The 21,111-nt window shown below is 38.9% G+C and overlaps 1 protein-coding gene and 1 pseudogene across 1 annotated transcript in view; both read right to left on the bottom strand.

Annotated features, from left to right (window-relative positions):
• Positions 1–21,111, bottom strand: part of WRN (Werner syndrome, RecQ helicase-like) — a 207,244-nt gene that overhangs the window by 101,495 nt on the left and 84,638 nt on the right. The window contains exon 16 of the mRNA XM_006884172.1: positions 15,553–15,659. Coding sequence (XP_006884234.1) covers positions 15,553–15,659 — 107 coding nt within the window. The remainder of the gene's footprint in view (positions 1–15,552; positions 15,660–21,111) is intronic.
• The window catches only part of LOC102862501, a 4,722-nt pseudogene continuing 1,856 nt past the window's right edge, over positions 18,246–21,111 (bottom strand).

Here is a 21,111-nt window from a genome sequence, read left to right on the forward strand (position 1 = left end):
GATTGTGTGACAGCTTTATACATAGCAGGCCAATTTATAAAGGCATTTGTTTCTCTATATAATTTGTGTTAATAAGCATACAAACAAGCCTGAGAATTAGAATAAAGTTCGAAAATTATAAGATCTTAAGTCATGTACTTTGCTTCTCATAATAAAAAAGCATTTTAATCAATCAAGTGCATTAATCAAGAACTTATATATGTATGAACAAAATACCTGCTATTTAACTATTGTTATTCTTGTTATATGCTGTTGAGTCACCTGCAACTCATAGTAACCTTATGAGTTACAGCCCCAAACCCTGCTCTATCCTGTGCCAATCTTATTGTCTCTGACACATCAACCCCCATGACCCCAATCAATGAAACAATACATCTCATCAAGGATCTTCCTCTTTTGTACTGTTTGTCCACCCTGCTATCATGATGTCCCTCTCCAAGGACTGGTCCTGCCTTACAACATGTTCAAAGTAGGTCAGATGAATCAGGTCTCACCCTCTCTCAGATGAACCTGTTTGTTCTCCTAGTAGTCCATGGTATATTCAATACTCTTCTCCAGCACTACAGCTCAAAAGTATCAATTCTCCTTATATTTTCCCTAGTAATTGTCCAGCTTTCTGATCCATAATACATAACTATGTATTAAGCGAAGACTATGGCCTGGATCAGGCCCACCTTAGTCTCCAGACTGACATCACTGCTCTTCAGTACTTTGGAGAGATCTCTGACAGCAGACTTTCCCAATGCAATCAATCTTTTAATGTCCTGGATGCTGTTACCAAGAGCGTTGATTGTGGAGCCACGCAAACAAAAGCTGTTAACAATCTCAATCTCTTTACCATCTAGCATGATGCTGCCAACTGACCCAGTGGTGAGAATCTTTGTTTTCTTGATGTTGAGCTTCAATCAATATTGAAGGCCACAGTCCCTGACCTTCTGCAGCAAGCAATTCAGGTCCACCTAAGTTTCAGCAAGCAGGGTTGTGTCATCTGCATGACGCAGACTGTTGATGAGTCTTCCTCCAATCCTGATGCCACATTCCTCCTCAGAGAGCCCAGCCTCCCTGGTAATCTGTTCTGCACATAGATTGAAAAAAGCATGGAGCTAGGACACATTCTTGGTGTACATCATTCCCAATTTTGAACCATGCAGTATTTCCTTGCTCTGTTCTGACGACAGTCTTCTCGTCCAAATACAGTTTTCACATAAGCACAATCAAGAGTTTGGGATTCCCATTCTTCTCAGAATCACTCACAGTTTGTTGTGATCCCTAGTCAAATGTCTTTGCATAGTCAATAAAACACAGATAGACACTGCTCTAGTACTCCCAATTTTCAGCCAAGATCCATCTAACATTAGCTACAATATCCCTAGTACCACCACTTCTTCTAAACCTAGCCTGTATTTCAGAGAGTTCTCTGCTGCTGTGCTGTTCCAGTTGTTTTTGGATAATATTCAGCAGAATCTTGTTTGCATGTGATATTAAAGATATTGTTCAATAATTTCCACACACTGTAAGATCACCTTTTTTTAGAGTGGGAACAAATATAGATCTCTTTCAGTCAGTTGGTTGGGTGGTTGTCCTCCAGCTTTCTTGGCACAACCTGGTGAGCACATCCAGGGCAGCATGTTTGTTGAAATATGTCAACTGATAAACTATTTATTCCTGGGGTCTTGTCTTTTGCAAATTCGTTCAGAGCAGCTTGAACTTCTTCCTTCATCACCACATGCTCTTGCCCATACACTGTTTCATAAAATTCTTACGTGTCTGCCAATTCCTTTTGGTATAATGACTCTATACTCTTTCCATCTTCTTTTAATGCTTCCTGAATCATCTAATATTCCGTCCAAAGTATCCTTTAGTATTGCAGCTCAAGGCTTGAATTTGTTCTTCAGTTTCTTCAGCTATTTAACTACATATGTAAATAAAAATTTTTCAAGAATTTAGTTTGTTTCTAAACAACACAGAGTGTGAGTGAATAGGAATGTGCATATATGACAATAAGGAAACTAACATGAAACATGGCATATTTCAAGAAGTTAGATGGAGAGCAAACAGAAGTTTTCTTCTGTTTTAATTAAAACAGAGTAGTTTAATCTAAAAAAACAGAGAGATTGCCTGACTTTAAATCCCACCCCACCATTCAGAAGAGATGTGAGACCTTAAGAAACTTATTTCCTCATCTATAAAACAGCTTTAGTGCTTGCTTCAAAAGCATATATACTGAAATTGGAACAATACAGAGAAATTAATATGTCCCTTGCACAAGGGTAACACACAAATTCGTGAAGTATTCTATATTTAAGAAAAATCCTCAAAACAACAAACAGCTTTATAGCAGCATCAACTGTGAGATGATCAAATGAAATAAAACTTGCAAAATACTGAGCACTATCCATGGCACTCAATAAGCACTCCCTTAGTTTCAGTTATTATTGATACTATTCAATTGCAATAATTGAAAAAAATTCTCTTCAAAGACTCTAGAGACATGAGCTCTATTCCCAAATTTGTCACTGACCACTACCAGAGGCTAACTTCTTTGTCCCTCAGCTTTGGCATCAAAAAATGAGATGGGGAGGGCTACACAATTCAGCTAGATCTGCATTCAATAGAAAGTTATTAAGATTATGCCCTATATTCCAGTGACCTCTCTCACTGACAGTTCCAACTCACAGCAGTCCTCCAACAGGTTCTGAGGCTGGAAATCTTTATAGGAGGAGACTGCTCATCTTTCTCCCTTGGAGCAGCTAGTGAATTAGAACTTCCAACCTTTCGGTTTGCAATCTCATTAGTTACACACTATGCTACAAGGGTTCCTTTTGACCTAGTAACTGAAAATCACCACAAATTCACTCTCTTGCCTCACCACTACATAATAAAGTCACAGTTAAGCATATTGCTTTCATATTCATAAAATAGATAATAAACTTGCAACAACTATATTCAAAAAAGCAATGTTATTTACTTTCACTTCAAATGTTGTTGTTATTGTTGATTGCCTTCACGAGCTGAGCACAACTCATAGCGACGCTCTGAACAAAAGGCCTGAAGTTCCTCTACAACTAACAACATTTATCGAAGTTCACAGAATTTTAGGACGCATGTTGTTTAGGAAGTGGATGCCACTTCCATCATTTCAGATACACAATCTTTTTTCCTGAGAAGCATGGGATGCTTTACATGAACCAGCTTGAAGCATAAAACAACACAAAGGCAAACAAGCTTGAAGCATTAAACTAATGTAAAGGTGATGCAGTTTATTTTTTTTAGGTGCCACTGAATCAAGTCTAGCTCACAGCAACTCTATGAACAGAACTGAACTTTGTCCTCTCCTGTGCCATCCTCATCATCTCTGACACACTACAGCCCACTGCTGCATTCACTGTGTCTATCTGTAAAAATGAAAAGGTAGGCTGTGAAAAGATAAGTGGACATTCTGTTTTGTCTGAGACAATCACACTCTATATTTGTAGTCAGAATCTAATTATTTAGCTTGTACTCCTTTTGAAAGGCAAACTGGTTTGGATAATACAAACAGTTATGTAATATTCTTACCTCACGAAACTTTTAAGTTGTTAAGTCTTCATTTCCTTGGTAAGAGGTACCAAGTTTGGTTAAAACAAGCAACAAAGTTTAAATTACTTTTATAACTTTATCAATTTTTAATTTTAGTAATGATTTAACTATCCACCTCAATAATGAAGCACCCACAGATTCAAAGAACTTTTCCAATAGCTTCTTAATTTGCATTATATTGCTAATTCCAGCTCTGTATTTCTTAGCATCACTCTTCATTCATTTACTCCAAAGTTTTTTAGTGTCTACTGTATACTGAGCTTTGCGCTGGGGACAAAGTAATGGGGACAACATGTCTCATGGATTTCCCAGTTCCTCTTACTGGAATTTTAAGATTGATGTAAAGCTTCTGCCTTTATATTCCTTCTCTGAATTTATTTTGCTGGCTTCCCTCTAAATGAGAACTGTTGTGCCAAATAGTTAGTGATGTCTTTACTATTTTAGGACATACTGAAATAAAATATGTAGTAGTAAACATTCCAGGTTTACACCACTTGTCACAATGGAACTGGAACTGGAGGGAGGGGAAAGCAATGAGGAACACCTAGGAAAACAATAGTCCTGTAACCAGCAGGTGGCATTTCTCATCAGTTGTGATGGAAGACAAAAAAAGGATTTGTGAAAATATAAGGGGAAAAGATTTTCTCAGCCACTGCTTGACAAACACTCTGCCTTTGAGATTCAACATGATGGATGTGACAACACCTTGAGAAAGATAAAACACACATAGCCAGACATCATAAAACATTTCCTTCAACACTGAAAATTGTTTAAGAACTGAATAAAATATTTAAAATTTCTTCAACACATTACTTCTAGAAGTAAAAGCCTAGGAAAGAATAATGGAAAGCAATAATCTCTAGTTCCCAAAGTGTACTTTAAAGTGTCCGAAACTAATAGAAATCAGTCCCTCACGTTACAGAGTACTTAGTGATTTACACCACAGAAAAATTTTTACTTATAAAAATGACTAATCTTTCTGTGTTACTTGTCCTATTCTTTATCCGTTTTACTGCTTGATACTATTTCTACCTTTTTTTTTACAAGAAGATGGAAAGAATATACAGAGTAACCATACCAAAGGAACTGACGTACACAAAATTTCATGAAACAACGTATGAGCAAGAATCTGTGGTGATAAAGAAAGAAGTTCAAGCTGTTTTGAAAGAACTGGAAAAAGACAAGGCTCCAGGAATTGATGGCATACCAGTTGACATATTTCAACAAACAGATGCTGCCCTGGATGTGCTCACCAAGTTGTGCCAAGAAATCTGGAGGAAAACCACCTGGCCAACTGACTGGAAGAGATCTATATTTGTTCCCATTCCAAAGAAAGGTGATCCAACAGAGGGTGAAAATTATTGAATACTTATATCATTTATTATTATATTATTAATATCACATGCAAGCAAGATTCTGCTGAAGATTACCTAAAAACGACTGGAACTGCACATCAGCGGAGAACTGCCAGAAGTGGAGGTTGGATTTAGAAGAGGCGGTGGTACTAGGGATATGTAGCTAATGTTAGGTGGATCTTGGCTGAAAGCAGGGAATACCAGAAGAATGTCTATCTGTGTTTCCTTAACTATGCAAAGGCATCTGACTGTGTGGATCACAACAAACAGTGGCTGACTCTGAGAAAATGGGAATCCCAGAACACTTGATCGTGCTAATGTGAAACTTATACTTGGACCTAAAGGCAGTCATCAGAACAGAGCAAGGAAACATTGCATAGTTCAAAATTGGGAAGGGTGTGTGCCAGGGATTTGTCTTATTTCTGTGCTTTTTCAATCAATATGCAGAACAGATTATCCAGGAGGTTGGGCTGTATGAGGAGAAGTGTGGCATCAGGACTGGAGGAAGACTCATCACCAGTCTGCATTATGCTGCTACTGAGGAAGACCTGAAGCGCTTGCTGCAGAAGGTCTGTCCAAAGCATCCTTAAGTATTAGAAACCAATAATGTTCTACTGTGTAGTTATTGCCCAATTCTGCTATATACTACATATGCAGGAAAATTATTTCTCTGATTTTCAGCTTTTTCAGCATGACTCATTAATTTATGCCTCCATTTATCGACCAAGTGCTATGCTTTAAGGATCAAAATCTTCCCACAGATTATTATAGTAGGGGACCACAGACATTAGATAAACTTCTCATCTCAATTCATATCCTTCAAGTCAGAAATTACTCATCTAATAGCTGACCTTCCCAGAGCTTTACTGGGGCTAATAGTGCACAGGAGGAGATCACCCATCTTTCTCCCATAGAGTAGCTGATGGATTCAAACCATCTGCCTTTGGGTTGGCAGCAAAAATCCTAGACACTAGGACAACAAAGATACCTTGATGCTGTTGTTAAGAGATGCTGAGTCAGAACCAACTCATAGATAACTTTTAAACAGGTTTTCAGAGGCAGTAAATCAAATGTGAAGTTGCTGTTGTTGTTGTTGTTGTTGTTATGAGCCATCAAGTCGCTTGCAACTCATAGTGATCCTATGTACAACAGCCCTGTATGCTGCTCTATCTTAAGCCAACCTTATTGTCTCTGACACCCCTTGAAAGCATGATGTCTCTCTGCAAGGACTGGTCCCTCATAAAAACATGCCCAAAGTACATCACATAGAGCTTCAGAAACCTTGCTTCCAAGGAGCAGCATGGCTTTACCTTCTCCAGGATGAACCTGTTTGCTCTCCTAGAAGTCCATGATATACTCAATACTCTTCTCCAGCACCAAAAATCAAAGGTATCAATTCTCCTTCTATCATCCCTAGTTATTGTTCAGCTTTCTAATGCATAGCAAGTAATGGCGAAGACCATGGCCTGGATCAGGTGCACCTCAGTCTCCAGACTGACATCATTGTTCTTCCCTACTTTTCTACAGAAGTGCTGGTGGACTCAAATATCATGCCTTTGGGTTGATAGCACAAATCCTTAACAATAGGCCACCAAAGCTCCCTTAGATAACATTTAAAATATATGTGAATGCATAACAACTTTAACAGAGTTGAGAGATCAGGTAAAACCAATAGAGGGCATTGATAATGACAAATCAATAAAGAAAGAAGTGTGTGACTCAATGTGACAAGTGAGCAGTGGTTCAAGGAAAAGCAACAGGAGTATATTAATAACTACGTTTGTTAGTTGCTGCAAAGATCAACCAATAAAAAACATCTGACCCAGGGCTGGACCCATAGTTGGAGCTTCTTGCCATATACTTGCTAATTGGCTCATTCAAGGTTTTGATTCATTAGTTTTGTTTTAACATGTTTTCCAACCAAATTTTTATATGCTAACAAAAAATTAAGATGCTTTTAAGATGACTTTTAATTTTTTGTTTATAAATAAGCAGGATTAAGGAACAATGAAACTGAACTATATAATTTGCCAAAAAAAAAAAAATAACAAGTAACTTCTAGCACTTTAAATATTGTTTAGGGAACTGTGAGCTCAGAAAGCACAACAGCTCAGTACCACAAGGAACACAGCAGACCTTATTTATTTACTCAAACCCAATACAATACACTACTGTTCTTGTTAAGTGCTTTCCAGTCAGCTCCTATTCATTACAACTCTATGTACAACAGACTGAAGTCTTTCCTCATCCTGGTCCATCTTCAGCACACACTACAGAACACAATATACTATATGGAGTACAGAAACGGACCACACAAAAATACCCAACTGATTTTAGCAGAGGTACAAAAGCAATTAAAGAGTGGAAGGATGCCCTTTTCAACAAAGAGTACTTGAGCAATTAAACATCTGTCAGCAAAAAAAGCACTTCAGCCTAAAATTACACCAAATACAAAAATAATTTCAAAATGGAGCACTGGCATAAATGCAAACTATAAAAATTCTAGGGGGAAAACCACACATGACAATAGTCAAGTTCTGGGCCCAGGTGGAGAACATAATTGGTAAAAGGGAAAATTCATAAATCTGAACTTTTCAAAATAAAACATCCTGTTGAAAGGATGGAAAAACAAACAACAATCTGTGATAAACCATGTGCAAACCACATATTTGACCAGGGACTCATAAACAACAAAAAACTTAAAATTTAACAGATAAAAAGTAAACAATTCAGTTAGATTTTGAACAAAAGCAGGAACAGAATATTCACCAAAGAGACAAATAAGCATATGAAAGATGTTCAATACTATTAGTCATTAGGAAAAGTCAAGGTAAATATACAATGAGATCACCATCAGCGTATCAAAGTGGTTGAAAAAAAAATAGTGGTAACATTAAATGCTGACAAGCAAGTCAAGAAACCAGCTCACTCAAACACTACCGGTGGGAATGTAAAACCATTTCTGGGAAACAGTTTGGCAGTCTCTTAAAAAAACTAATATGCCTTCATCATAGAACTCAACATTCACTCTTCAAAGCATTTATGCCAGAGAAAGGAAACACAGTTTCATCATGGTCCTGTTAAAAGGACTTTTAAGTAGTACATGAAAGCTCATACCAATTTTGTTCAAAAGTGGAAACAATTCAAAGGTACATTAACAAGTAAATGACTAAATATGCTGTGGAATATCCCCATCATAGACTACCGCAAGCAATAAAAATAATTTTTGAGATCAACAACGTGGATGAATACAGCAGGAGTTCATTTGGTTACTGCTCAATGGAGCCCTGGTGGCACATTGGTTAAGCACTGGATTGTTAACCAAAATGTGGGAGATTCAGACTCACCAAATAGCTCCACAGGAGAAAAGGTGGCTGTCTGCTTTCTTAAATATTAAATTCAACTCACTGCCATTGAGTCGACTCTAACTCATAGCAAGTCTCCACTGGATTTCCAATGCTCTAAGTCTTAACAAGATGAGACTGTCCATCTTTCCCCTGTAGACTCACTGGCAGATTCTAACCACCAGAGACTCATTTTGGAAGAACCTTGAATCAATCACAACTGAATTTAAAAATCACCTCAAGAATAAGTTTGAGGTAATGAAAAGTAATGAACAAAGACCAGGTGAATTGGAAGATGATATCAAAGTTATAAACATGAAGAGAGTACAAATTAATTACAAAGAAAAAAGAAAAATAAAGAAGCAAAATGAATGTCACAAGTGACTCTGAAAAATGCATTAGTGTCCAAAAGTTAAAACAAAGAAAAAAAAATGCTGAAATAAAATTGCTGAACAAAAGATATCAAAGGGAAGCTCAAGAAGATAAAGTATTATAATGGAATGTACAAAGAGGTGGAGATGAACAATAAAAAGGGAAACACTAACTTGGCATTTCTCAAATTAAAAAAACTGAAAAACAAGCTCAAGCCTCAATTTGCAATACTGAGAAATACAGTGGGGAAATTCTTGAATGATTCAGGAAGTACAAAAAGAAAATGGAGGCATTACATGGAGTCATCATCCAAAAAAAGAACTGGCCAACAATGAAACACTTAAGGAAGTATCCTACTATCAACAGTAAATTATGATGATGGAAGAAGTTCAAGCTGCACTGGAAAAAATGATAAAAAAGAAGGCCACAGGAATCGATAGTATGCCAACTGTCATGTTCCAACTAACAGATGCAGCCCTGGACATACTCACCAGTCTGTGCCAGCAAATTTGTCCAGGTCATGACAGAGAAGGAGGAACAGAAAATTGTCACCTTCTCCAAGTTCTGTAAGTCCACATACGCTGGCTCTAACTTTATACCACCCCTATGCCTTCTCCCCCAGGCTGCCAATTTGCAGACTGGAATAAGAATTCCTTTATCTTTGCCTCCTACACAATAAAACCATGGGAGGTGGGGGGGAATCAAAGGATAGAAAAAAAATATATCAACCAAACAAACTGCAAGAAAGTAGGAATAAAATAGACTTTAGGAAGAAAACCATCATAAAAGATAAGGAACTTATTAAAAAAAGATCACTTAATGGATTTAAAGAAAGAAATAGATACCACCACAGTAGTTAGTTACAGGAGACTTTAACACACCACTTTCACCAAAGGACAGGTCAACTCAAAAGAAATTCAACAAAGATGCAGAAAAACTAAACTATTCAATTTACCAACTTGGCCTCATAAACATATTCAGGGTACTTCACCCAACTAAAACTCAATTTACTTTCTTTTGAAGTACACATGATGCATTCTCCAGAACTGATCATATATTAGGACACAAAGTAAGCCTGAACAAACTAAAAATCAGTGAAATGATACAAATTATCTTCTCAGAACACAATGTCAATAAACTAGAAATTAATAACAACAGGATCAAGAATGAAAAAAAAAAGATAAAAAAGATCCTGTTTGGGGACTACTGCATTATATAAGAAATAAAAACTTGAAAGTTCCTTAAAACACATTAAAATGAAAATACAACTTATCAAAATTTTTGGGATACAGCTAAGGCAGTTTTCAGGGGGCAGTTCCTAGCAATAAGTAAAAACATAATAAAGAAGAAAGGAGCAAAATAAACTACTTATTGCAACACTGCAAACAAATAAAAAGAGCTAGAAGCTAATCCCGTAGTCTCTAGAAAAAAGGAAATTATAAGGACCAATGGGGAAAATAAGAAATAAATAAGAAATATTTAAATAAGAAAATAAGAAATAAATGGGGGGGAAAAAACCCAGAAAAACAATTGAAACCATCAATAAGACCAGGAAATAGCTCTTTAAATCAGGCAATAAAATGATAAAACATTGACAAACTCAGCAACAAGAAAGAAATAAAAGCACTGCAATCCCAGAAGTGAGTGGCTCAAATCCATCAGATGTGCTGCTAGAGAAGGAGAGACAATCTCCGTCTGTACCAGTCAGATCCGATTTGATAGTACACACAAAATAATAATTTTTTAAAATCTTTTTTAAATATAGAAGATACTAACAACTCGAATAAGAATTGAAAGAAGAGATAGCAAAGCAGAACCAGTTGAAATTAAAATGAAAATAACAGGATATATGGAAGGTTGTATACTCTAATAAATTTTAAACCCTAGAGGAAATGGACAAATTGTTAGAAACTCACACTCTACCCAAACTGGCATAAACAGAAGTAGAACATTTCAACAGATCCATCACAAAGGAAGAGATTGAATAGGTCATAAAAAAGACTCCCTAAAAAGAAAAATGTCCTGACCCACATGGCTTCACAAGTGAATTATACTAAACATTCATAAATTAACAATCAATAATTCTACTTAAATTAGTATAAAAAAAATAGAAAAATAGGTACACTCCCAGAGTCATTCTATGAAGCAAGCATAACCCTAAGACAAAAACCAGACAAATATATTACAAAAAAAGAAAGCTATAACTCTCATGAACATAGATGCAAAAATTCTTAACAAAATCCTGGCCAACACAATCTAACAGTTTATAAAAAAAGTAATTAATCATGACCAAGTGGGATTTATAACAGGTATGCAAGAACACTTCTACATAAGAAAAATAATTAAGAAATTCATCACATTAACAAAGTAAACAACAAGAACGACATGATTCTATCAATTGATAAAGAAAAGGCCATTGGCAAAATCCAAATGCCCTTCCTGCTTAAAATGCTCAACAAAACAGAAATAGAGGAGAATTTCCTCAGCACGTTGTTGTTGTTATGTGCTGTAGAGTCGCTTGCGACTCATATCGACCCTATGTACAACAGCCCTAAACTCTGCTCTGTCCTGTGCCAATCACACTGTCTCTGACACTCCCATCCCAATTATCCCAGTCACTGAATCAATCTACCTCATAGAGGGCCTTCCCCTCCTGCGCTGTCCCTCCACCCTCCCAGGCATGATGTCCTTCTCCAAGGACCAGTCTCTCCTCACAACATGTCCAAAGTATGTTAGACGGAGCCTCAGAATCCTTGCCTCCAAGGAGCCACCTGGTTTAACCCTTTCCAGGACGAATCTGTTTGTTTTCTTAGCAGTCCATGGTATTCTCAATGCTCTTCTCCAGCACCACAGCTCAAAGGCATCAATTCTCCTTGGTCATTGTCCAACTCTCTGATGCAAAACAAGTGATTGCGAAGACCATGGCCTGTATCAGAAGCACCTTAGTCTCCAGGGAGACACCATTGCTCTTACTCTGGAGAGGTCCCTAACAGCAGACTTTCCCATGGCAATGTGCCTTTTAATTTCCTGGCTACTGCTGACAAGAGTGTTGACTGTGGAGCCAAGCAAACTAAAGCTGTGTACAATCTCAATCTCTTCACCATCCATCCTGATGCTGCCAATTGGTCCAGTGGTGAGAATCTTTGTCTTCTTGACATTGAGCCTCAATCCATATTGTAGGCTGCAGTTCTTGACCCTTTGCAGCAGTTGCTTCAGGTCCTCTTCAGATTCAGCAAGCAGGGTTGTGTCATCTGCATAACGCAGATTGTTGATAAATCGTCCCCCAGTCTTGACCCCACATTTCTCCTCATAGAGCCCAGCCTCCTGGACAATCTGTTCTGCATATAGGATGCATCCCTGGCATACGCCCTTCCCAATTTTGAACCATGCAGTGTCCCCTTGCTCTGTTCTGATGACTGCCTCCTGGTCCAAGTATAGGTTTCGCATTAGAATGATCAAGTGTTCTGGGATTCCCATTCTTCTCACAGTCAGCCACAGTTTGTTATGATCCAGTCAAATGCCTTTGCATAGTCAATAAAACACAGATAGACATTCCTCTGATATTCTCTGCTTTCAGTATAGTGCAAAGTATATATGCAAAATCAAGAACCAACATCATTCTCAATGGAGAAAGACTAAAGGCATCCCCCTTGTGAACAGGAACCTGGCAAGGCTACCCACTATCACCACTCCTATTCAACATTTTATTGGAAGTTCTAGTTAGGTCAAAAAGAAACTAAAGGAAATGAGAGCCATTAAAATTGGCAAAGAGGTGGATGAAACTGTCACTATATAGAGATGACATTATAGTGTACCCAGAACACACCAAAGTACACAAAAGGAAACTAAGAAAGAATGCAAAATCATTTCTAAAAGCCACCCACAAGATAAAATACTTGGGAATACAATAAAAGACCTAACTAAATGGAAAAATATTCCCTGTTGATGGATAGGAAGACTGAACATTGTGAAAATGATAATCCTACCAAAAACAATCTACATGTTCCATGCAATCCCAATACAGATACCAAACTCATTCTTTAAAGAGATGGAAAAGGCAATTTTCAAGTTTGTTTTGTAAGAAGAGTCCTCAAACAAGCAAAGCTCTTCTGAAAAATAAAAAATATGTGGGAGTCATAGCATAATTACTGTTCTCAAAACCTTCTACATAGTCATAGTAAACAAAACAGCATGATATTGGTATAATGACAGACACAAAGACCAATGGAAAAGAAGTGAGAACCCAGAAATCAAGCCATTTACCTACAGTAAATTGGTATTTGACCAGGAAATTAAAAAACCTATCAAATGGGGAATCGACAACCTCTTTAACAAAAGGTGCAGGCAAAACAGGGCATTTACTTGCAGAAAATTGAAACAAGATTCACATTTCACAGTATACACAAAAATCAACTCAAGGTGGATCAGACACGTAGGAATAAAACCCAAATTCTAAAGGATCATAAAATACAAAATGGGGCCAAATTTAGAAGCCTTAGCCTATGGAATAAATAGACTTGCAAATATAGCCAAAACTACACAACCAGGAAAGGGTAAAACTGACAAATAGGATCATCTGGAAATCAAATTCCAGTGTGCATCAAAACCTTCCTCTGATAAAATGAAAAGAAGGCTTACAGACCAGGGAAGAAATGACAATTCAAACAAGGTTTCACAACTAAAGTTAAAAGAATGCTACAGGGTCTCCTTAAGAAAAGACTGGTAACACAATCACAACATGGCAAAATATAGGAAAAGACTTCACAAAGGAGGACATTCAGATGGCCAACAGATGCAAATAACAATATCTCATCTCATTCCAGTAGCAATAGCAAAGTTGAAGAGGAAAGCAAGAGATAAAAACTATCCATGTCCATCTATTGGTCACAGAGTTTTCGAATTACACTTGGAAAGTTTGCAGTCAGGGACCTATCCAAATTACTGAGGAACAAAGATGTTAGTTTGAGGACTAACATATACCAGATTGAGACCATGGTCTTTTCAATCACTTGCTTTGAATCTGAGAGCTGGACAGTGAATAACAATGACAGAAGATAAATTGATGCCTTAGAACTATGATGTTGGAGGAGAGTACTGAATATTACATGGAATTCAAAAAGAACAGCTATGTTCTAGAGAAGGTGAAGCCAGAGTGTTACTTGGAGGGAAGAATGGCAAACCTTTGTCTTACTTTGAGCATGTTGCTAGGACAGGCTATTCTGTAGAGAAAGACATCACACTTAGAAAGATAGACGGATGGCAAAGGAGAGACTTTCAACTAGGTGGATTGACACAATGACTGCCAACACTGGATCTGAGTGTGTTAAGAGTTTGTGCTGAAAGCGTAATACAGGAAGGGTTCACATTTGTGGTTCATAGGGTCACTATGAGTCATACTCTACTTGATGGCATCTAACGACAATAACGAGAAGCAATAAATGCTGAAGAGGATGTGGAGAGATTGGAACACTCATGCGTTGATGGTGGGATTATACAATGGTAACCACTTTGGAAAGGAGTTTGATGTTTCCTAAAAAAGCTGACTGAGGCTCAATGTCAAGGAGACAAAGATTCTCACCACTGGAACAATTGGCAGCGTCAGGATGGATGGCGAAGAGATTGAGATTGTTCACAGCTTCAGTTTGCTCGGCTCCACAGTCAACACTCTTGGCACCAGCAGTCAGGAACTCAGAAAGCGTATCGCTATGGGAAAGTCTGCTGTTAGGGACCTCTCTAAAATATTCAAGAGCAACGGTGTCTCTCTGGAGATTAAGGTGCACCTAATACAGGCCATGGTCTTTGCAATTGCTTGTCACGCATCAGAGAGTTGGACAATGACTAGGGAGGACAGAAGGCGAATTGATGCCTTTGAGTTGTGGTGCTGGAGAAGAGTACTGAATGTACCATGGACTGCCAAGAAATCAAACAGATTCATCCTGGAGAGGATTAAACCAAGCAACTCCTTGGAGGCAAGGATTCTGGGGCTTTGTCTGACATACTTTGGACATGTTGCCAGGAGGGACGGGTCCTTGGAGAGGGACATCATGCTTGGGAGGGTGGAGGGACGGCGTAGGAGGGAAGACCCTCTATGAGATGGATTGATTCGGTGACTGGGGTAATCGGGATGGGTGTATCGGAGGCAGTGCGGTTGGCACAGGATAGAGCAGGGTTTAGGGCTGTTATGCATAGGGTCACTATGAGTCGCAAATGACTCGACGGCACATAACAACAACAACAACAACTAAAAAGCTGAACATAGAAATCCTGTATGACCCAACAACTGTACTGCTAGGAATATACCCTATAGAAATCAGAACTGAGACACAAGCAGAGATATATGTTTATGTTTATAGCAGCATTATTCACAATTTCAAGAAAATGGAAAATGCCCAATCGAATGAATTGAGAAACTGTGGTAAATTCACACAGTGGAATACTATGGAGCACTAAGGAACAATGACTTTGTAAAATATTTATATAACATAGGCAAGTCCAGACAGCATTACGTTGCATGAAATAACCCAACCTAAAATGACAAATGTTGCATAAAATCATTATTGTGAAAATAGGAGGATAAATGAGAAAAATCTGCAAAAAACAAAAGATCAAATTGGGAAGAGAAAAGGGGACAGAAAAAGCAGAAAGAAGGTAATAACTAGGAGTGCATTGGTTAGTGGGAAGATGACCAGGTAAAGGAACAGGAAAGAGCTAATGAGGGTTGGAAAAAATGGGATCATACTAGGCAAAGATTAACAGTAATTATATCAAATACAATGTATATAAATTATTGCATAAAACACAATGTACATAAATGAAACACAATGTACATGAATGGTTATATTCAAGCCAACAAAAAGTATGTAAAAACAAAAATCCCTAATATTAGGTTTGTCAAAGCTTACCAATGGGAGTATTGTCTTTAGAGAACCTAAAGTCCTAAAGGAATTTCTAAAATCATGCCCCCACTCTGAAATACAGTGAGCTTCATCCACAGCAATAAGTGTGATACCTAAAAGAAATAAACACATAAATTAAACTTCAAAAGGGAAAATCAACTCATCTAAATCAGTATCAAATTCTTCACTTAGAATACGGATATATAACAAAAATAATGAATAACGAATAATTCATGCCAAAGTAATACAAAAGTAATATAAAAACATATAAAAAAGTAATATTTAAAAAAACCTAGCAAATAAAACAAAACATCATTATTAAGAGAAGACATATAATGGATTAAGAGCACAAGAGTAATTCATGTCAAAGTAATATAAAAACATATAAAAAAGTAATATAAAAACAAAAAAACCCAGCAAATAAAACAAAATATCATTATTAGGAGAAGACATATAATGGATTTAAGAGACAAGAGTAAAAGAAATACATGTGTGTGTGTGTGTGTGTGTGTGTGTGCGCGCGCGCGCGCGCGCGCACGCGTGTATATAAATAAATATTCAAACATATTAGACTTCAGCTTCATTATTCCTCTAAGAAATTAATTGCTTACCATTAGTTTGCCCTAAATGTTACTACTAATATTCCATCTGTATGAGTAACCTAAAAAGAGCTCGTTGGGGTTTTTTTTATCCTTGGTTGTTGTTGTTACATACTACTGAGTCACAGTGACCCTATAAACCACTTTTATGAATCCTGTCCTATCCTGTGCCATCCTCATAACTTCAACATACTAGAACCCACTGCTGCAAGTCACAGGGTTAATCCACTTGTTTGTAGGTCTTCCTCTCTTTTGTTAACCCTCCATCTTTCCAAGTCTGATGTTTCTGTCCAAGGAATAGTGTCTCCTAACAACAAGTACAAAGTATGTGAAACAAAGATTTGTCATCCTTTCCTCCAAGGAACACTCTCACTGCCCTTTCTCTAAGAAATATCTTATTTTGTCAGTCCATGGGATAGTCAGTACTCTTCTTCAACACTACAACTCAAAGGCATCAATTCCTTTTCTGTTATCCTTCCTTATTCATAGTCCAGCTCTCAGATCCTTAGCAAGTATTTAAAAGACTATGGCCTCAATCAGGCGCACCTCAGTTTTTAAACTGACATCATTGCTCCTTGGAATTTCCATCAAATTTATTACACAGATTAGCTATTAAAAGATAAGAGAATCAGCACATTTCTTCTTTCTTTTTTTTATTAGAAAACAGAAATTTTATTATATAATTGTTAGGCTAATACTCAAAATGGAGGTTGAAACTCAACTCAGAAAGTCCCATGGCAAAACCCAAACATAACAAACAAAATGAAGAATCAGACACTTAACAGGGCTTTAGAAACTTAATGTTCTAGTGAGTGAACTGCTGCATGGCCAACTCACCCCATAATGCTTCAACTCATCAATAACCTGCCTCATGCAAATTACACTACCTTGCTTGCTCAAAGTGAGGAGGACATTGAAGACGTGCTACAGAGGATCAAAAACTACAACCATGAACATGGATTGTATGTCAATGTCATGAAGACAGAGGGTGTCACCACTGGACAGCTGAACATCAGGAGACACAGAGAAACAACTGCTCCATCTTGAGAGTGTATGATTTCATCTTATTTTCAACAATTGAAGCATCAGCAGCCAGGATATCACAAGGCACATTACATTGGAAAATTCAGCTGTCAGAGACCTCTCCAAAATCCTTGGAGCTCTGGTGGCACAGTGGAAAGAAGCTGCACTGCAATCGCAGAGATACGTGGTTCGAATCCACAGATGCTGTGCTGGAGGAGGAGGAGCAATCTCATCCTTTACCAGTCAGATCTGATTTGACGGTATGCACATAAAAAATTTAAAGAAAAAAAAATCCTGGGGAGCAAGAATATGAGTCTGAAAACCTAAGGCATGCCTGGCTCAGGCCATGATCTTTTCAATCACTTGCTGTGCTTATGAGAGCTTGACAATGAGTAAGACTGAAAGAAGAATTGATGCCTTCAATTTATGGTGTTGGAATACTGAATATCCCATGGACTGCCAAAAGAACAAACAGTTACGTCTTTGGAATAGTGCAGTCAGAATGCTCCTTGCAAGCAAGTTTAAGTCTCATGTTCTCTGCCTTGTTCTTAGAGGGGGATCTTCTTTACAAGGGGACATCATGCTTGGAAAGGTGAAGGTCCATAAAAGATAAGACCTCAATGAGATAGACTGGCATAGTGACTACAGCAATGGCTCAAGTGTGTCACAGACGATGAGGAGGATGCAGGTGAGGGCAGGCTTCATATAGGGTTGTTTATAGGATCGTCAATGAACTTTCCTCTTTGAAATATTTGTGTTTATTTTCCCTGGATTGACCAACCCTGGATTAATTCATCCAGTTGTATGACAGAACAAATGACGTGTTAAACACCACAGTGTGCCTTGATACCTAATGCCACTAACAGAACATTTATTCTCTGCGTTCATGACTTTTATCCCCGAGGGTACAGTTTGTAGTCACGCAGTGAGGAAGAAATTCTGCTCAACTCTCGTCCTCAGTGAAGATCTTGGGATTTTGCCTGTGAGTTCTGTATGGTACATAATAATATATTATTGGACACTGAAGGTACCACCACAGGGACGACATTGAGGGATAGGAGCCCATTCACTCTATCCTTAGGATTTCTCTGCTGGGCCAACTGTGTTATCTCCCAACGGTCCACCTTTAGTAACAGGTGGTCCCACAAGAACCATGTCCCTCTAAGCGAGGAGTCCACCATTGTATGCTGATGACTTAAGGGCTACAGAAGGCCTCCTTTAACTCACAGGGCTCTTTCCCTAGAGCTCACTGCTAAGGAACAGCTGTGGTTTGTCAGGGCCGGATCTCTAACCTTGACCACTGCCACATGCATCTCCTTTTGGTGTTTTCTCCTATGAAGACAAAGGCTGGAGAAGTAGGAGAAAGCCTTTCCACACTCCTGGCAGCTGTAGGGCATCTCTCCTGTGTGTAATCTCCGATGCATGGTGAGAGCTTTCTTGGTGTGGAACGCCTTCTGGCACTGGCTGCAATGGAAGAGCTTCTCTCCCGTGTGGATCTTGTGAAGCGTGGTGAGGCTCGACTTCCAGGAGAAGCCTTTGCCGCAGTAGCTGCAGAACTTGCCCATGTGAAACGTCTGATGAGTGATGAGGCTTGACTTCTCTCTAAAGCCCTTGCCACACTCCCCGCACAGCTAGCGCTTTTCTCCCGTGTGAATTCACAGGTGGAGGGTGAGTCCTGCCTTATCGCAGAAGCCTTGGCCACAAACCGCGTTCACGTATGGCTTCTCTCCTGTGTGGGTTCTCTGGTGGATGATGAGATTTCTCTTACTTTTTAAACCTTTGCCACATTCACTGCATAATTAGGGCTTCTCATCAGTATGCATCCGCTGGTAGACAATGAAAACCTTGTCTCTGAAGCCTTTGCCCAACTCACTATAGATGTACGGTTTCTCCACTGTGTGGATTCGCTGATGCACAGTGAAGATAAATCTGGAGACTGAATCCCTTCCCACACTCACCGCACATGTGCTGTTTCTCTGCCATATGCGTCTTCTGATGGTCACTGAGCTGCTATATCTGGAGAAAGGCTGTGCCACACTCCATGCATTTATAAGGCTTTTGTCATTTATGTGCTGAGTGGTGATGGTCATGGAACGTTGACTTTATAAAGAAGGCTTCCCCACACAGACTGCATCGATAAGGCTTCTGTCCTAAGTGGAGGAGGTGATGGTCCGTGAGGGTAGACTTTCTGTGGAAGGCTTTCCAACACTCGCTGCAGGCATGGGGCTTTTACTCTTCTCAGATTTATGCTTAACAGCTAGGGACTGGTCGGGCTGCATTTCTGGGTCTTGGGGTATTTGATTTCAGTACCAAATTGCTCACGGCTCACAGGAACCAAGGCTGTCTCATCTTTGAGAGGCTCAGTGGAATTCTTTACATCCTCACTTCTGATCTGTGTGACGGAGGGCAAGCTTAAATTTGACGTCACACCTCTTTGACGGATGTCAAACATACAGTGACTTTCCCTTAAAGGAAGATGAACTGTATTCTGATGAGTGGTGTTTTCGGAAGCAGTTTGTTTATAAGACTGTCTTGTTCTCTCGACTCTTCTTACATGCTGGAACCATGCAAGTGGATGACCACCAACATCCCAGGTTTCTAAGAAAGAAGAGAACAAATCACCCTCCCTTCCACTTGCACTGGTTTGGAGGTATTTATGAGAAGTTGTTATTGATATGGGTTCACTCTTCGATATCAACATGCTCAGTGTGTAAAGAAAGTCTCAGGATTATTGCATATCGACAAACACCGTGTAAAATAAACTTTTAAGCAACAAAGGACATAGCATAGAAATCACACTCTGTGTTCATGACTTTTATTCACTCAGGATAATTTATAGCATGGGAAGCCAATACTAAATATTTGTAACAAACTGAATGCTATTTCAGGATTGGGGGAGGCATGGTTCAAGGGAGAATTCACCCTGAGGCACTAAGGCAATCCTTAAGGGTTTACTGGATTCTTGCATTGTACTTGCTGAACCCTCCTCCCCTCCTGAGTCTGTAGGAAGGTTTTCAGTAGAAATAGCTTAGCTTCATTTACTTTGAATCCTTTGTGACTAAATTCCTGATAATTTTCAATAAAGATACAGGGAAGGTGGAATAGTAGAGGCCTTCAGTCTGGAGAACTGCTGGCCCCCTGTTTTTCAAGGTCTCTGTTCTATATCATTCCTGGTAGTCTGTCTCATTATTAATAACTAATTATAAAAAGAGTGTACTCTTAAAAAAGAGAATATACTGTCTGTACCATTACAGTCTAACAGTGAGGTAGAAATGTTGCTCCACTCTCAACTTCAGTGAATATCTCAGGTTTGACCTAGGAGTTCTGAAGGGTTTATAATATATAATTAGATAATGAAGGTACCACCGCAGGGCAGACATTGAGAGATATGACACCATTCACTGTATCCACAGGATATTCTGCTGTGCAAATTCTGTTATCTCCCAATGGTCCACCTCTGGCAACAGGCTGTCCCACAAAAACCACGTCCTTTTTGCCCAAGAGTCCCGCGTTGTTTATGGATATCTCAGCTGCCTCAGGAGAACTCCTGTCACTCACAGGGCTCTTTCGCTGGAGTTCACTTCTAAGGGAAAAGCTGTGACTTCTCTGGGCAGGGTCTCCAACCTTGAACCATCCAGATGCTTCTCCTTTTGGTACTGTCTCCTGTGAAAGGAAAGCCTGGAGGAGTCGCAGAAAGCCTTCCCACACTCCTGGCAGCTGTAGGGCGTCTCCCCTGTGTGAGATCTCTCAAGCCAAGTTAAATGTTTCTTGATCTTGAAGGCCTTCTGGCACTCGCTGCAATGGAAGGGCTTTTCTCCAGTGTGTGATCTCTGATGCACAATGAGATCTCTCTTGGAGCGGAAGGCCTTCTGGCACTCACTGCAATGGAAGGGCTTTTCTCCAGTGTGTGATCTCTGATGCACAATGAGATTTCTCTTGGAGC

This window comes from Elephantulus edwardii, unplaced genomic scaffold (assembly GCF_000299155.1).
Source record: "Elephantulus edwardii isolate Elephantulus edwardi_28Jun2011 unplaced genomic scaffold, EleEdw1.0 scaffold00031, whole genome shotgun sequence".
In the NCBI taxonomy this organism is placed as follows: domain Eukaryota; kingdom Metazoa; phylum Chordata; class Mammalia; order Macroscelidea; family Macroscelididae; genus Elephantulus; species Elephantulus edwardii.